Source organism: Pituophis catenifer, unplaced genomic scaffold, assembly GCF_029215685.1.
Source record: "Pituophis catenifer annectens isolate HBS135680 unplaced genomic scaffold, rPitCat1.0.hap2 SCAF_3, whole genome shotgun sequence".
Lineage (NCBI taxonomy): Eukaryota > Metazoa > Chordata > Lepidosauria > Squamata > Colubridae > Pituophis > Pituophis catenifer.
In genome coordinates this window covers 136946848-136959738 of record NW_027256883.1, presented here as the reverse complement: position 1 = coordinate 136959738, position 12891 = coordinate 136946848, and the positions used below count along the sequence as shown (strand labels likewise).

The 12891-nt window shown below is 39.9% G+C and overlaps 1 protein-coding gene across 1 annotated transcript in view; it reads right to left on the bottom strand.

The window, feature by feature from the left end:
- The window catches only part of ZNHIT6 (zinc finger HIT-type containing 6), a 40037-nt gene that overhangs the window by 16391 nt on the left and 10755 nt on the right, over window positions 1-12891 (bottom strand). Inside the window, exons 6-8 of the mRNA XM_070939414.1 lie at window positions 10045-10113; window positions 9322-9402; window positions 9072-9152 (exon numbers count right to left, since the gene is read on the bottom strand). Of these exons, the coding sequence (XP_070795515.1) occupies window positions 9072-9152; window positions 9322-9402; window positions 10045-10113 (231 nt within the window). The remainder of the gene's footprint in view (window positions 1-9071; window positions 9153-9321; window positions 9403-10044; window positions 10114-12891) is intronic.

The window sequence follows — 12891 nt, the reverse complement described above, 5'->3', positions numbered from 1 at the left end:
AAATAAAGTCTAGTATGTGGATTTTAATTTAGATAAGATAGATATAGAAATAGTCTGATGTCTTTGCCAAATTATACTTATGATGAATTATGATGAGAATATAAAACCAATGCATTAGAAATTGTGTAACTTTTATGATGAAATAGAGTGAGAAAATAAATCAGATATATCAAGTATTGCATAAATTTTAGTTATTCGAGACAAGGACCTTTAAAAGAACAAAGTCTCTTTTATTAAAAGTGCTGTTAGGCCATGTATTCATCGTACCTGGCAAATGTCCCTTCATGAATAAAAGTCTTCAATTAATATACAATAGGTTACATTTTAAAAAAAATCTTAAATTCCACATTCCCATGAGGTCTTTGCATTCTTATAAAGTTTTTATTTGCTGATCGCCTGCCAAAAAGCCACTCACTTTTGAAAACAAACATATTCCAATGGCTCTGCCAATGAAAGGTCAAACCTCTCATGACAAGGTCAGGAGAACAATTCTAGTTCATTTCTGTCAGTAAAAGATAAACAGGGGGATTCCCTTTTGGCAAAGAGAAGTGAAAATGCACAAAAGCACAGCAACACACAAAATTCCTACCTCAAAAAGGAGAAAGAAACAATTCAAATTATTGATGATAGTCCCAATTATTCTTCCACTTTTATCGGTTCAAATTCTACAATATCTACATACTTTGTAGTATTTATCTTCTCACTGGTATACACTGAGGATAGCTTAAAAAGTTTGGGGCTCATATGAACTTTTTTTAAAATCTGTCACAGAGTCATGGTAGAATCAGCTTGGTACAAAACAATCCTTGAAACGTTTCATTATTTATATGCTAACAAGTAACTGCTTGTAAAAAAAAAAAAGACTAGAGTTTTTTTAGCTATTCTGTCAACCATTTGCCGTTTAAATTTTCCTTTTAAGAAAATGAGGGCTTTTGAAGTAGTGCTGGGAACTACCAGGTTTGGAAAAAAAAATATTGCTGGCATATACTGACTATAGTATATGAATAAATGACTGACCAATATTAGGCAATTATAAAAGGTTACACATGATGGGATAAGTTGTCAACAACTGGTGAGAAAATATGAAGCTTGAACATTTCAATTCTAAAAATCCTTCTTTTCTCTCTCTTTTTTTTGGGTGGAATTTTTCCTGAATTTATCTGTAAAAAACAGCCTTAATTTCTAGGTAATCTAGCAAACTTTTTTATCTTTTGGTATTTAGATATGTATTGTTGGTGCATTAACCTTCAAAAATTAAATATGTATTTTTTGTAGGCCGTATCCACCCAGGTGTGTAGATATGGTGATTAGCACAGTTGGATTGCATGGATATAGGAAATGCTAAGCCCTATCCAATATGGGTATGCAAATGATCCATTCCCCATCTTTCCAAATGTTCTGGAAAGCAATTCAGCTTCCAAAGTGGGCTATTACAATACAGGATGTCCTATTTCAGGATTAGAATGTTCTGTTAGAACATTTTGCATGCCTTAAATATCCAGTAGTAGTATTGACAAGAGAAACAAAACAAAACACAGGTTAAAATTCAGGATATTCAACTCATTTTGTAATTTTTAGTAATTTCATTGTTTAGGTGCAGAAAATGAGAGGTGTATCTGAATGTAAGTACTACGGTACCTATTGCTAACATTCCATTTTTGATATTCAAGATGCCAATCTACAATCTTGTGCAATCTAAGGAAACATAAGGTATCTATTTATAGTACAATTGCAAATGGAGAAGAGCGAGCACTGTTTGTTGAATGAATTTAGATGACTGTTTTTCACTCAAGAATATAATGGATTCCTGATAACTTAGCACATTAAAATATATTGAAATACATAAGGAAGTATATCACTGAGCAAATGAGGCAAAACAGGCTCTCAGCATAAAATGGAAATACTGATAGAATCCTGTAAAAAAAATGAGAAACGTGAACAAGGTTTCCTTTTAGCTATTCATAGCTTTGTAGTAATAAAAAACCAGTGTAATTCTTAAAAAAAATAATGTAAATAAAAATGTAGTTCTTAAAAAAGTTTCTTCAACATATTACTTTAAAAATTGCAGGTAGCTTAACGGTTACTAAGTAGTTACAGAATTCTATGATGGTAAGGTTCATTAAATTCAATTCTTAATGACACATTAAAAAAATTGAATAGTGCCCATTACTTAATAATTGCTCATTTAAAGATGGACAAATCCAATAGCATTGACAAAACTGAAATCAAACTAAATTATAGCAAATTTAAACAAATGCCTTTGGGAACAAATAGGGATGACACAAGTTAGTTCTGAAAGAAAACTCTGAAACTATGTTTACATTGCACTTTCTCACCAGACGAACATCGTGGAAAATATTATAGTGATGTGGAATAGTAGGAGTAGAAATTTGAAGATTGTAAAAGACTAATGAAAACTATCACAAGTTTAAAAGAAAGATTGCTGTAATATTGGTAATGGTTCACACTGGCATATAATGACTGGAAATCCTCAAGACAGATTTGGCAATGAAAGAAAAAATAAACTCCAGTATGTTCAGCTATCCATTACCAGCTATCCATTAACAGGTAAGGACTAGCTCAATATTTAGAATTAATAATAATATTTAGGTCTTTAAAACACAAAATAAGGGAATATTCTTCACAACAAATATGTGTGCGCCTAAGAAATATCAGGATGATACACAACCCAACAGTTTAGTTATCATACAAAGGAACTGAAGTTCAACATTAGTCCTTCACTGACATCTTACTATAAGTGCTCCTATAACACTTCTGAAGGAATATTTGAAGCCATACACATATAAGTAGTGTACATAAAAGTTTATCCTTATTAATTACTTGTGATTCATGATGAGGTGTATGTATGTATGTATGTATGTATGTATGTATGTATGTATGTATGTATGTGTATATATATATACCGTATTTTCCGGCGTATAAGACGACTGGGCGTATAAGACGACCCCCTACTTTTCCTGTTAAAATATAGGGTTTGGGCTATACTCGCCGTATAAGACTACCCCTCTTCCAACGCACACCAAATAAAAATTAAAAAAACATCAACTGGCTCACCCACACTGTAAAAGCAGCTGTGCTAGACCCAAAATGGCCCCTGAAACAAGCAGGAACCTCACACAGCCCCAAAAAGCCCCAAAAAACAACTTTCACGCTTTACACACACACAACACAACACAACACAACACAACACAACTGGCTCATCCACAATGTAAAAGTAGATGTGCTAGACCCAAAATGGCCCCTGCAACAAGCAGGAACTTCACACAGCCACAAAAAGCCCAAAAACCCAACTTTCACACTTCACACACACAAAATTCCACATACAGCTTTGTGAGATTTTGTGTGTTTGTGTAGTTAGAGTGAAACACTACAGAAACACACTAAATCTCAGAAAGCTACACAAATATTATTTTATTTTATTTTATTTTTATTTTTATATGAAAGCTAAATTTAAAACTTCCTAAACTTTAAATGGCTAGGTCTAAAAAAGAACTAAAAAAAAACCCAATTAACTATTTTTTTTTAAAGATCCCAAAGGGGAAAAAAACTTACGTACCCAATAGAACAGGGGTCTCCAACCTTGGCAACTTTAAGACTTGTAGACTTCAACTCCCACAATTCCTCAGCCAGCTTTGTTTTGCTGGCTGAGGAATTCTGGGAGTTGAAGTCCACAACTCCCTGCCTGCTTGGTTGCAGGCAGGGAGTTGCTTGCTGATGGAATGGATTCAGGCAAGCGAAGCAAGGCAAGCAGCTAAGGCAGTGGTTCTCAACCTTCCTAATGCCGCGACCCTTTAATACAGTTCCTCATGTTGTGGTGACCCCCAACGATAAAGTTATTCCTAAAACCATCAAAAATATGTGTTTTCCGATGGTCTTAGGCCAGGGGTCCCCAACCTTTTGGACCTCAGGGACCACCAACTTCATAATTTTAAATTTCGCAGACCACTAATACGAATCCAGTGCCCCGCTTGCTGAAGCACCTGGACTCCCAGTACGGGATGGGGTCCTTCAGGCACTCTCCATCCTCTCTGTCTCTCTCTCTCTCTCTGTCTCCCACTCTTTCTCTCTCATTCTCTCTTTCTCTCTCTCTCATTTTCGCTTTCTCTCTCTCTCCCTCTCTTTCTTTCTCTCCCACTCTTTCTCATTCTCTCTTTCTCTCTCCCCCCTCTCTCATTCTCTTTCTCTCTCCCCCTCTCTTTCTCATTCTTTCTTTCCCCCACTCTTTCCCTTTCTCTCCCCTCTTTCTCATTCTTTCTCTCTCTCCCACTCTTTCTCTCTCATTCTCTTTCTCCCCCCTTTCTCTCTTTCTCCCACTCTCTTTCTCTCCCCCCACTCTCTCTCATTCTCTTTCTCTCTGTCCCCCTTTCTCTCCCCCCCACTTTCTCTTTCTCCCTCCCGCTCTTTCTCTTTCTCTCTCTCCCCCTCTTTCTCTCTCTCCCCACTCTCTCCCTCTCATTCTGATTCTCTCATTCTGATTCTCTTTCATTTTCTCTCCCTCTCTTCTCATTCTCTCTCTGATTCTTTGGTTCTCTTTGATTCTGTCTCTTTCTCTGTCTCTCATTCTCTCTCTCTCACTCTCTCTGATTCTCTCTGTCTCTTTCTCTCATTCTCTTTCATTCTGTCTTTCTCTCTCTTTCATTCTTTGTCTCTTTCTCTCTCTGTCTCATTCTGATTCTCTCTTTCTCTCTCATTCTCTCTCTCTCTCATCTCATGGGCCAGCCAGTGTCTTGGGGCTGAGAGGAAGTCAAGCATCTCCCTGAGAGACTGAGGGCCGGAAGAAGTGTGGGAGCGAAGCACTACTTGAACTTGTGCGGCATGAGCATTCCGCCTTGGTATATTTGTGTCAGGAGTGGCGCAAGGCAGCCTTTGTTTCCTGCTGCCTGGCACTCAGAGTGGTAAATAGCGTCTGATCCGGAGAGCTGCTGGATTTTGCTCTCTAATCCGGCTGCCAAATCGGCCCCCTGCAAACTCTCGTCTCTCAAGGAGCGCTCCCTGAAGCGGGGCTGGAAACTTTGGTTGGACTGCTTGAGAGAGGAGAGCTTGCAGGGGGGCGATCTGGTGTCTGCAACGGAGAGCGGCATCCGGCTTTTTCTCTCCGCTGTAAGAGCGCTGTAAGAGCGGCAGCCCTCATCTCCTAATGCTTGGGACTGCAAAATCCAGCTGCTCCCCGGACCAGTCACCATTTACCGCTCCGAGTCCCAAACATTAGGAGATGAGGGCTGCCGCTCTTACAGCGCTCTTATAGCGGAGAGAAAAAGCTGGATGCCACTCTCCATTGCAGACACCAGATCACCCCCCTGCAAGCTCTCCTCTCTCAAGCAGTCCAACCAAAGTTTCCAGCCCCACTTCAGGGAGCGCTCCTTGAGAGACGAGAGTTTGCAGGGGGCCGATTTGGCAGCCGGATTAGAGAGCAAAATCCAGCAGCTCTCCGGATCAGACGCTATTTACCACTCTGAGTCCCAGGCAGCAGGAAACAAAGGCTGCCTTGCGCCACTCCTGACACAAATATACCAAGGCGGAATGCTGCTGCCGTACAAATGAAAGTAGTGCTTCACTCCCACAGCTTCCAGCCATCGCAAACACCACTTCTTCCCGCTTCTGCCGCCCCCTCCCCCACCGCCACAACAGCACCATTCATTCCGGATGGCGAGGGCTGCGCTCGTTTTTCTGTATTGCACCACCATCAAAACCCCTGTGAAAGGGTTGTTTGACCCCCCAACCACTGAGCTAAGGTAAGCAAGCCAGGAGAATGCGCTGCGCACTCCCACCCTTTGCCTGCGAGCCCGGACGCTGATCCGGACGGCTGCAGAACGAACTGGGCACTGGCTGTCATGTCTTTTCTGCTGTGCGGGGTTCGGCACCTGGGCTCCCGGGGTTTAAGCCTCTGGGCCAGCCCGTGCTGCTCCATGATGTTCGCTTCGGGCTCCTTGGAATTGCTGCTGGGCGCTTCTTCCCGTTGGGGCGATGGTGGGTGGCTGCGAGCCTGGAAGAGGTGGTGAAATGCAGAGCAATACCTCGTGGGGAAGGAGTCCGCCGTGGCTCCCGCAGTCCACTCACCATCGCCCCAACGGGAAGAAGCGCCCAGCAGCAATTCCAAGGAGCCCGAAGCGAACATCCTGGAGCAGCACGGGCCGGCCCAAAGGCTTAAACCCCAGGAGCCCAGGTGCCGAACCCGGCACAGCAGAAAAGACATGACAGCCGGTGCCCAGTTCTTTCTGCAGCCGTCCGGATCGGCGCCAAGCCAGGAAAGTGCGCTGCGCACTCCCACCCTTCGCCTGCGAGCCCGGGCGCTGATCCGGATGGCTGCAGAAGGAACTGGGCACCGGCTGTCATGTCTTTTCTGCTGTGCCGGGTTCGGCACCTGGGCTCCCGGGGTTTAAGCCTTTGGGCCGGCCCGTGCTGCTCCAGGATGTTCGCTTCGGGCTCCTTGGAATTGCTGCTGGGCGCTTCTTCCCGTTGGGGCGATGGTGGGTGGCTGCGAGCCTGGAAGAGGTGGTGAAATGCAGAGCAATACCTCGTGGGGAAGGAGTCCGCCGTGGCTCCCGCAGTCCACCCACCATCGCCCCAACGGGAAGAAGCGCCCAGCAGCAATTCCAAGGAGCCCGAAGCGAACATCCTGGAGCAGCACGGGCCGGCCCAAAGGCTTAAACCCCAGGAGCCCAGGTGCCGAACCCGGCACAGCAGAAAAGACATGACAGCCGGTGCCCAGTTCTTTCTGCAGCCGTCCGGATCGGCGCCAAGCCAGGAAAGTGCGCTGCGCACTCCCACCCTTCGCCTGCGAGCCCGGGCGCCGATCCGCTTGGACTGCGGGAGCCACGGCGGTGCTGGCCGGGCTGGGTCTGGTGCGGTGGGCGGAGATGAAGGAGCAGCCTCGGCGGTAGCAGCAGCAGCAATTACAACGGGAAAAGCTGTGGGGAAAGGAGGACGAGGAAGATCTGGCAAGGCGGTGCGAGCACTTCATGGCTCCTCCGGTGAGCGGATTGCGAGAGCTGCGCGACTGGGGCGGAGACATGCGAAGTCGCATGGGGCTTCTCATAATGGAGACGCAGAGCCAGGTGTGCAAGGCGCTGGCCCAGGTCGACCGCGGCGCCGCTTTCACCGTGGACTGCTGGGAAAGGAAGGAAGGTGATCCGAATTCCGGGGTAGAGTGGGGACGCGTTCCTTTCTCGTGGGCCCCGCACTGCCTGGCACCTCTTGTAGGTTGGAACTAATTCGGAGTACAGCTTCCCCTCAATGTTGCCGGCGCTCCCAAAGTGTCATCGGTCAGCGCCAGCAACTCAGATTCGGGTACCCGGCGTATAAGACGACCCCCGACTTTTGAGATGATTTTCCTGGGTTAAAAAGTCGTCTTATACGCCGGAAAATACGGTATATACATATATTGTATGTATATATATATATATTATCCCAAACACATATTTTTTTATTACAATAATTTCTTTTACTCACAAAACCTTTTCTGGAAAGTCACTTGACAAAATAAGAAGATGTAGTTCCTCAATCAGATTGTATTATTTGGCAATTGGTTCTTTCCTTTCCTTACTGGAAAAAGCAATAATCCTACCGTATGAAATCATTACTAAGGCATTCCAAGCATACTGTGTTGGACGAAAGGATTAATTCTAAAGAGGACAAATAGCTATATTTAACAGGAATTTAAAAAACTGCAAACATAACCAAGGAACAATAGTGTATTCTTCCTGCTCTGAACTGTTAATTAATAAGGTACTTGTAACTCTCGTGTAACCTTCATCTGTATAACCAAGTACCGTATCTTCCCTTCCCTTTGACCATATCCTTATGAAACATCAGTCTAGCCAATCTAGGCATCTAATGAAGGGAGGTGCAGTTCATGAAAGCATTTTAATAAACACATTTAATAAAACGTGTTAACTGTAGTTGAAAAGGTGCTGCCAAATTGCTTCCGATTTCTCTGCCACCAATTAGGAGTAATATAGCAACTTCACCATTTCCTCTAAACTCTGCCTGCTTTCTTTAAAATCTCCCTTCTCTTTTCTTTTTGCCTGACAGTGAATTAGCTTTTTTTTATGCTGTATATTTTGCTTGTGAGGATGAGTAAGATTAATCATTTGTGGATTCTCCTAATCTCTGGAAGCATTTATGTTTTTTTCCCTCTGTCTTAGACAAAGAAAAAGGGGAAAAGGAAATAAAAAGAGAAAAACGCTCTATGAATAAATGGCACATCTATAGGTGGAATGGATTTGTTATCTGTCAAGCAAATTTGCTTCTACAACGTTGATTGGGTTTTAATGCAGAGATGCCCAATTTCCATGCCGCTCGCATGGAACCAACCCCTCTCCAACCCGCCGACCCGCCAAGCTGGAAAGGTTGGAGACCACTGTTTTAATGTGTTCTGTGTTCTTAACCATCAGTCACACAGTTTCAAAAAAAGATCCAGAGAAACTGCAAACACTATTGTTTTTACCAGAGGGAGGACTATTAAACACATTACTGTACTGAGTAAACAATTTCTGAGATGACCCAATATGTTCAATAACATCATCCTCATCCTCACCACTACCACCATCATCCATTTTGCATGGAAAACGAAAATATTACAGTTGACCAAAAGGAACTGCCAAAGCTATGCATGGAAGAAGGAAATAATTTATAACACTCAGGCATAGACGAAGGTGAAGAGAAAATAAATTCCTTTCACCATCCACAATAACTAGAAATACATTTTCCGGATACATGGGAGTTGCCTTACACTGATTAAGACCATTTGTATATATAGCTTAAAGATTCACAGTCATCTTCATTTTTAAAAAATAGTTTTACACAAGTATTTTTCCAAACCCAACCCAGAATCTCAGGTGGTTTATGTAAAGTATGTATTCTAAATAAGCTGTAGGCCTTCTTTGAAATGTTACAATTTTGAAGAAAGAAAAATCCAAGTTTGTACAGTGCTGAATCTCTCTTTTTCTACAAAATCCAATCTCTAATCAATTCATAGTTAACCAACTGATTATTTTCAAGCTCAGTAGATACACTGTTTCCTTTGATAACAATAAGATTAAAATTCTTACCTGACAGAATTATTTGGCCTATTTTCTACTTTCATCAAAATTTGTATGTCTGACTGGGGAGATATTGTGTAGATTTTTAATCTGCAATAAAAAATGTAACATTTAAGAAATATTATCACATAACAAAAAATATTTTTTTAAAAAAATTATTGATTCAGCAAGAGAATCCAACTGAAAAAATAATAATATATTATACTAATTTACTGAAATAATAGAAATAATAGAACATACAACTTGTAAAAGAAAGTACCTTTGCTGCTTGACAGGATCAGATTCTTGAGGATCAATATATGTCTTCAAAATATCACACAATGGTTTATCATCTGGTACCCTTTGTCCAGAAATACAAATTATCAGTGAAGATATTAATAGGAATCTACAAACCAGTTAGCGTCACATTAATATATACTGTATGCAGTTTTATTAATTACTCTTTTTCAGCTACATAAGGTTCATTCAGAGATATATACAAAACATTTAGGAATTCATATCCAAGATACCAAAAAGATTGTCTGCTAAATTCCAATTATTTATTCCAAACTGAAATAATTCTTTCATATCTTTAAATAAGTTTTAATGTAGATCCATCTTCCTGTTGTATATTCTGTTCTAGATAGGAAACTGAAATAAATACTTGAGGGATGATATTTACTTGGTTACATACCAAAATTGTAATACAGGATACAGCCATGTAAGAAATATGTACAATAAGCCATATTTTCTCGATTTAAAGCTTCCTAGATTACACAGATAAAGCTAGAAATATGTAAGATGATATGTACGGTAATTTTAAAACAGCTCAAATGAAATATCCCAATAGTTTGTTTATTCAGAAACCTGTGCATTCTTTCCAAACAAAACCCAAATGTAATTGTAAACTATAATCCAGTAATTATTTAAATTAAATAATGTAATTACATAATTATTTAAACTTCATGTGAAATTAAGTTTGCTGGCAAGTGTGTATGAATACCTTTGTTCTGTGAATTTAGCATGACTCTGAGGAAATATAAGCTTCAAGTGCCAATAGAACTTTTGCTCCCTGAAAAAAAGAAAACAGATTCTTAAAATTCTTTTTATTACAAATGCAAGGGCTACTGCTCTGTATAGAGAAAATTCAAAACAAGAAGTAGGAGAAACCTGTTCAGGGCTTGTTCACTTGGGAAGGTATTGAAAGTCTTAAAATTGTTCCCACTTCAGATTTATTTACACAACCAAAATATAACCCATAGGCAGGAAAATCAAATACTACACTATAGCTCCAAGTGCAAAGTTTCTTCTACATTTTAGTATGGCTTAAATTTAACTGCTGCTTTCATTGTATTTAAGAATTGATGTTTCTATTCCTATTCCACGTGTATGTATAAACGTAAGTATCACAAGTATGTTATTAATAAATAAATAATAACAGTGCTACGGGGATACAATTATTTTGACCTCTGGTTAATAAAACAACAATCTATCAACAGATCACAAACAGAAGCAGTGTAGATCAGTCTGTTCCCATGTATGATATATTACGTTCAAGTTGTTGGATGTATCAGTATGGGAATATTCACAGATTTTGCAATCTTTACTTAGAAATAAAGATGCATGTTTTGTTGGGATGAAAGAAAATAATTTTACTTTATAAGTTGGCCAAGCAGACTGGAAATATTCTGAAAAAGAATGATCTTTGGAAGCAAGCAACTAGCATTTTTAGAAAGGAGGGAAATTGACTCATGACTAGAATAAGAAGTTGGTACATATCAATAGAAGGGGAACAAAGGGAAGAAAGCACTGCAAAGGGGTTCTGAAGACTTCTCTACAAATACCATGTCAAAGAAGTAATGGGACTTGGAGACAACAGGTTGTATGTATGCTGAAGCTGTTCTCCAAAAGTGTGAACCTCTTTATTAGGATAGGCCTAACAATGTACAACTAAACACTGGAATTATGAGATCTGTCATGTAGGACAATAACAAGGTGCTTTTCCAGAGTTACGTTTCTGGGAGCTAATTTATGCAAATGATCAATTATGCTTACTGACATAATCTCATCAATCTTGTGATACTCAGATGAGCAAGATTTTAACATCCACGAACATCTAGGCAGAATGCAAATACAGGTTTATGGCGTCCAGGTGTAATAGTACTGGATGCTGTTTGGTTTGGCACATAGTTATTTAAAACAGCAGTAAAGAGTCAGATTATGTATTTATTTACATAAATTTAAAAACACCTCCGGCTCTATGGTACAGAGTACCTTCAGGGTTGCCTGTTCGCCCCTTAACTGTTTCAGGAAATTTTGCTTACCCAATCTCTTTCTATTGTATTAATTAGCAATAACATAGGATTATGAAATTATCTTTTCAATTTCCGTTCCACTGACCAAATGTAGAAGCCTTTTGCAAATCTTAATTTATCAGTGCAGTGCTATTTCTCCTTATTCCAAAAAGGCACAGTTTATACTTCACCTCCGTTGGTATGTAAGGGAAACAAAATTTGTGCTGGGACCCAGCGTTTTAAAGGATTTTATCATTTCTATATTGTATCCATTTGCAAATCCATCATCCTGCAATTCTTCTTTGTTGGTTGCTTCTTACATTTAGATGTTTTTACTTGATGCTTTCATTCTATTAATGCACAGGAAAACTGTCTCCAGAAATTCTTAGCAATATGCAATTTTGCCAGCAATATTAGAGCCACAATAACTGAATTTCAGCAATAAGGATGGGAATAAAAGCATTAAAGCCCTTCTCCAAATATAGAGACAACATAGAAAAAAAAAACATAGAAACCTACTTTATAGAAACGTATTTTTTTTACTTTCAAGAGATTTATAAACTAGACATTAAATCAGGGCCTCCAGTTGTGAGTCAGGGACTAATAATGTGTGAAAGGCTTTACACAGCCTACATCTGATAATATAAATTCCAGCTTAAACTGTAGAATTTTTCGAAAGTGGATGTTGATATCCTGTAGCTCTTTCTTTCTAGGGCTCTGTGGGTATTAGTGAAGCATGTGTGAATCAACACACAGAAAGACAAGGGGGGGGGGTTTAAACATTCAGGAAACTGCACCAAGCCTTCCAGATGATGCAGTGACTAATACTTGGAGGAGAGAAGTTTTGCTTGGGCTTTACCATTTATGAAGTTTCCTTTGGAATGTGTGTTTCACCCAGTTTGTTGTTTTGCCCAGTGCCACAGTCTCCCTTTTTCTTAGAAGAAATTTGGCATGATGAAAAAGGGAACTAATTAAAGGGAAATTCACAAGATTATGGAACAAATTTAGCTGTTTTTAAAGTAAGAACAATTACAAAATTCTTTAGGCAAAAGAAAAAGAGATGAAAATATGTGGAAACTTTAACCAGAAATTATTTATGTCAATTTTTGTATTTACATGGACAGCAGCTTAAGAAAGAGTTAAATCAAAGTAATCATGAATGAGGTTATTCTTTTTAACTACTGATTGGTTGATATAAGCATGAATCATAAGTTCACTGGACATAAACCCTTTACCTGCCAAGCATCTTTCTTTCAGCCAATTTGATTATGTGTTTTTTAGGAACTCTATGATGTTGCAAAACGTACTATTGTGGTTCATTAAACCAACAATCAAACCCATAGGAATGGGAAACTTGTTGCTGTATATTTAAGGAGTATTCCACAGAAGTCTGTGGACTCTGCCAATGGAAACCAATGGGAAGTAGCAGCTCAGGGAGAAATAAGCAATGAGCAAAGTAACTTCCATTCCTAACTCCGATTCATCAAAACTTATTTATTAAACAAACTTACATGGCTGACCAACTCCCACATGATGACTACAAGCAGCGTGTGAAC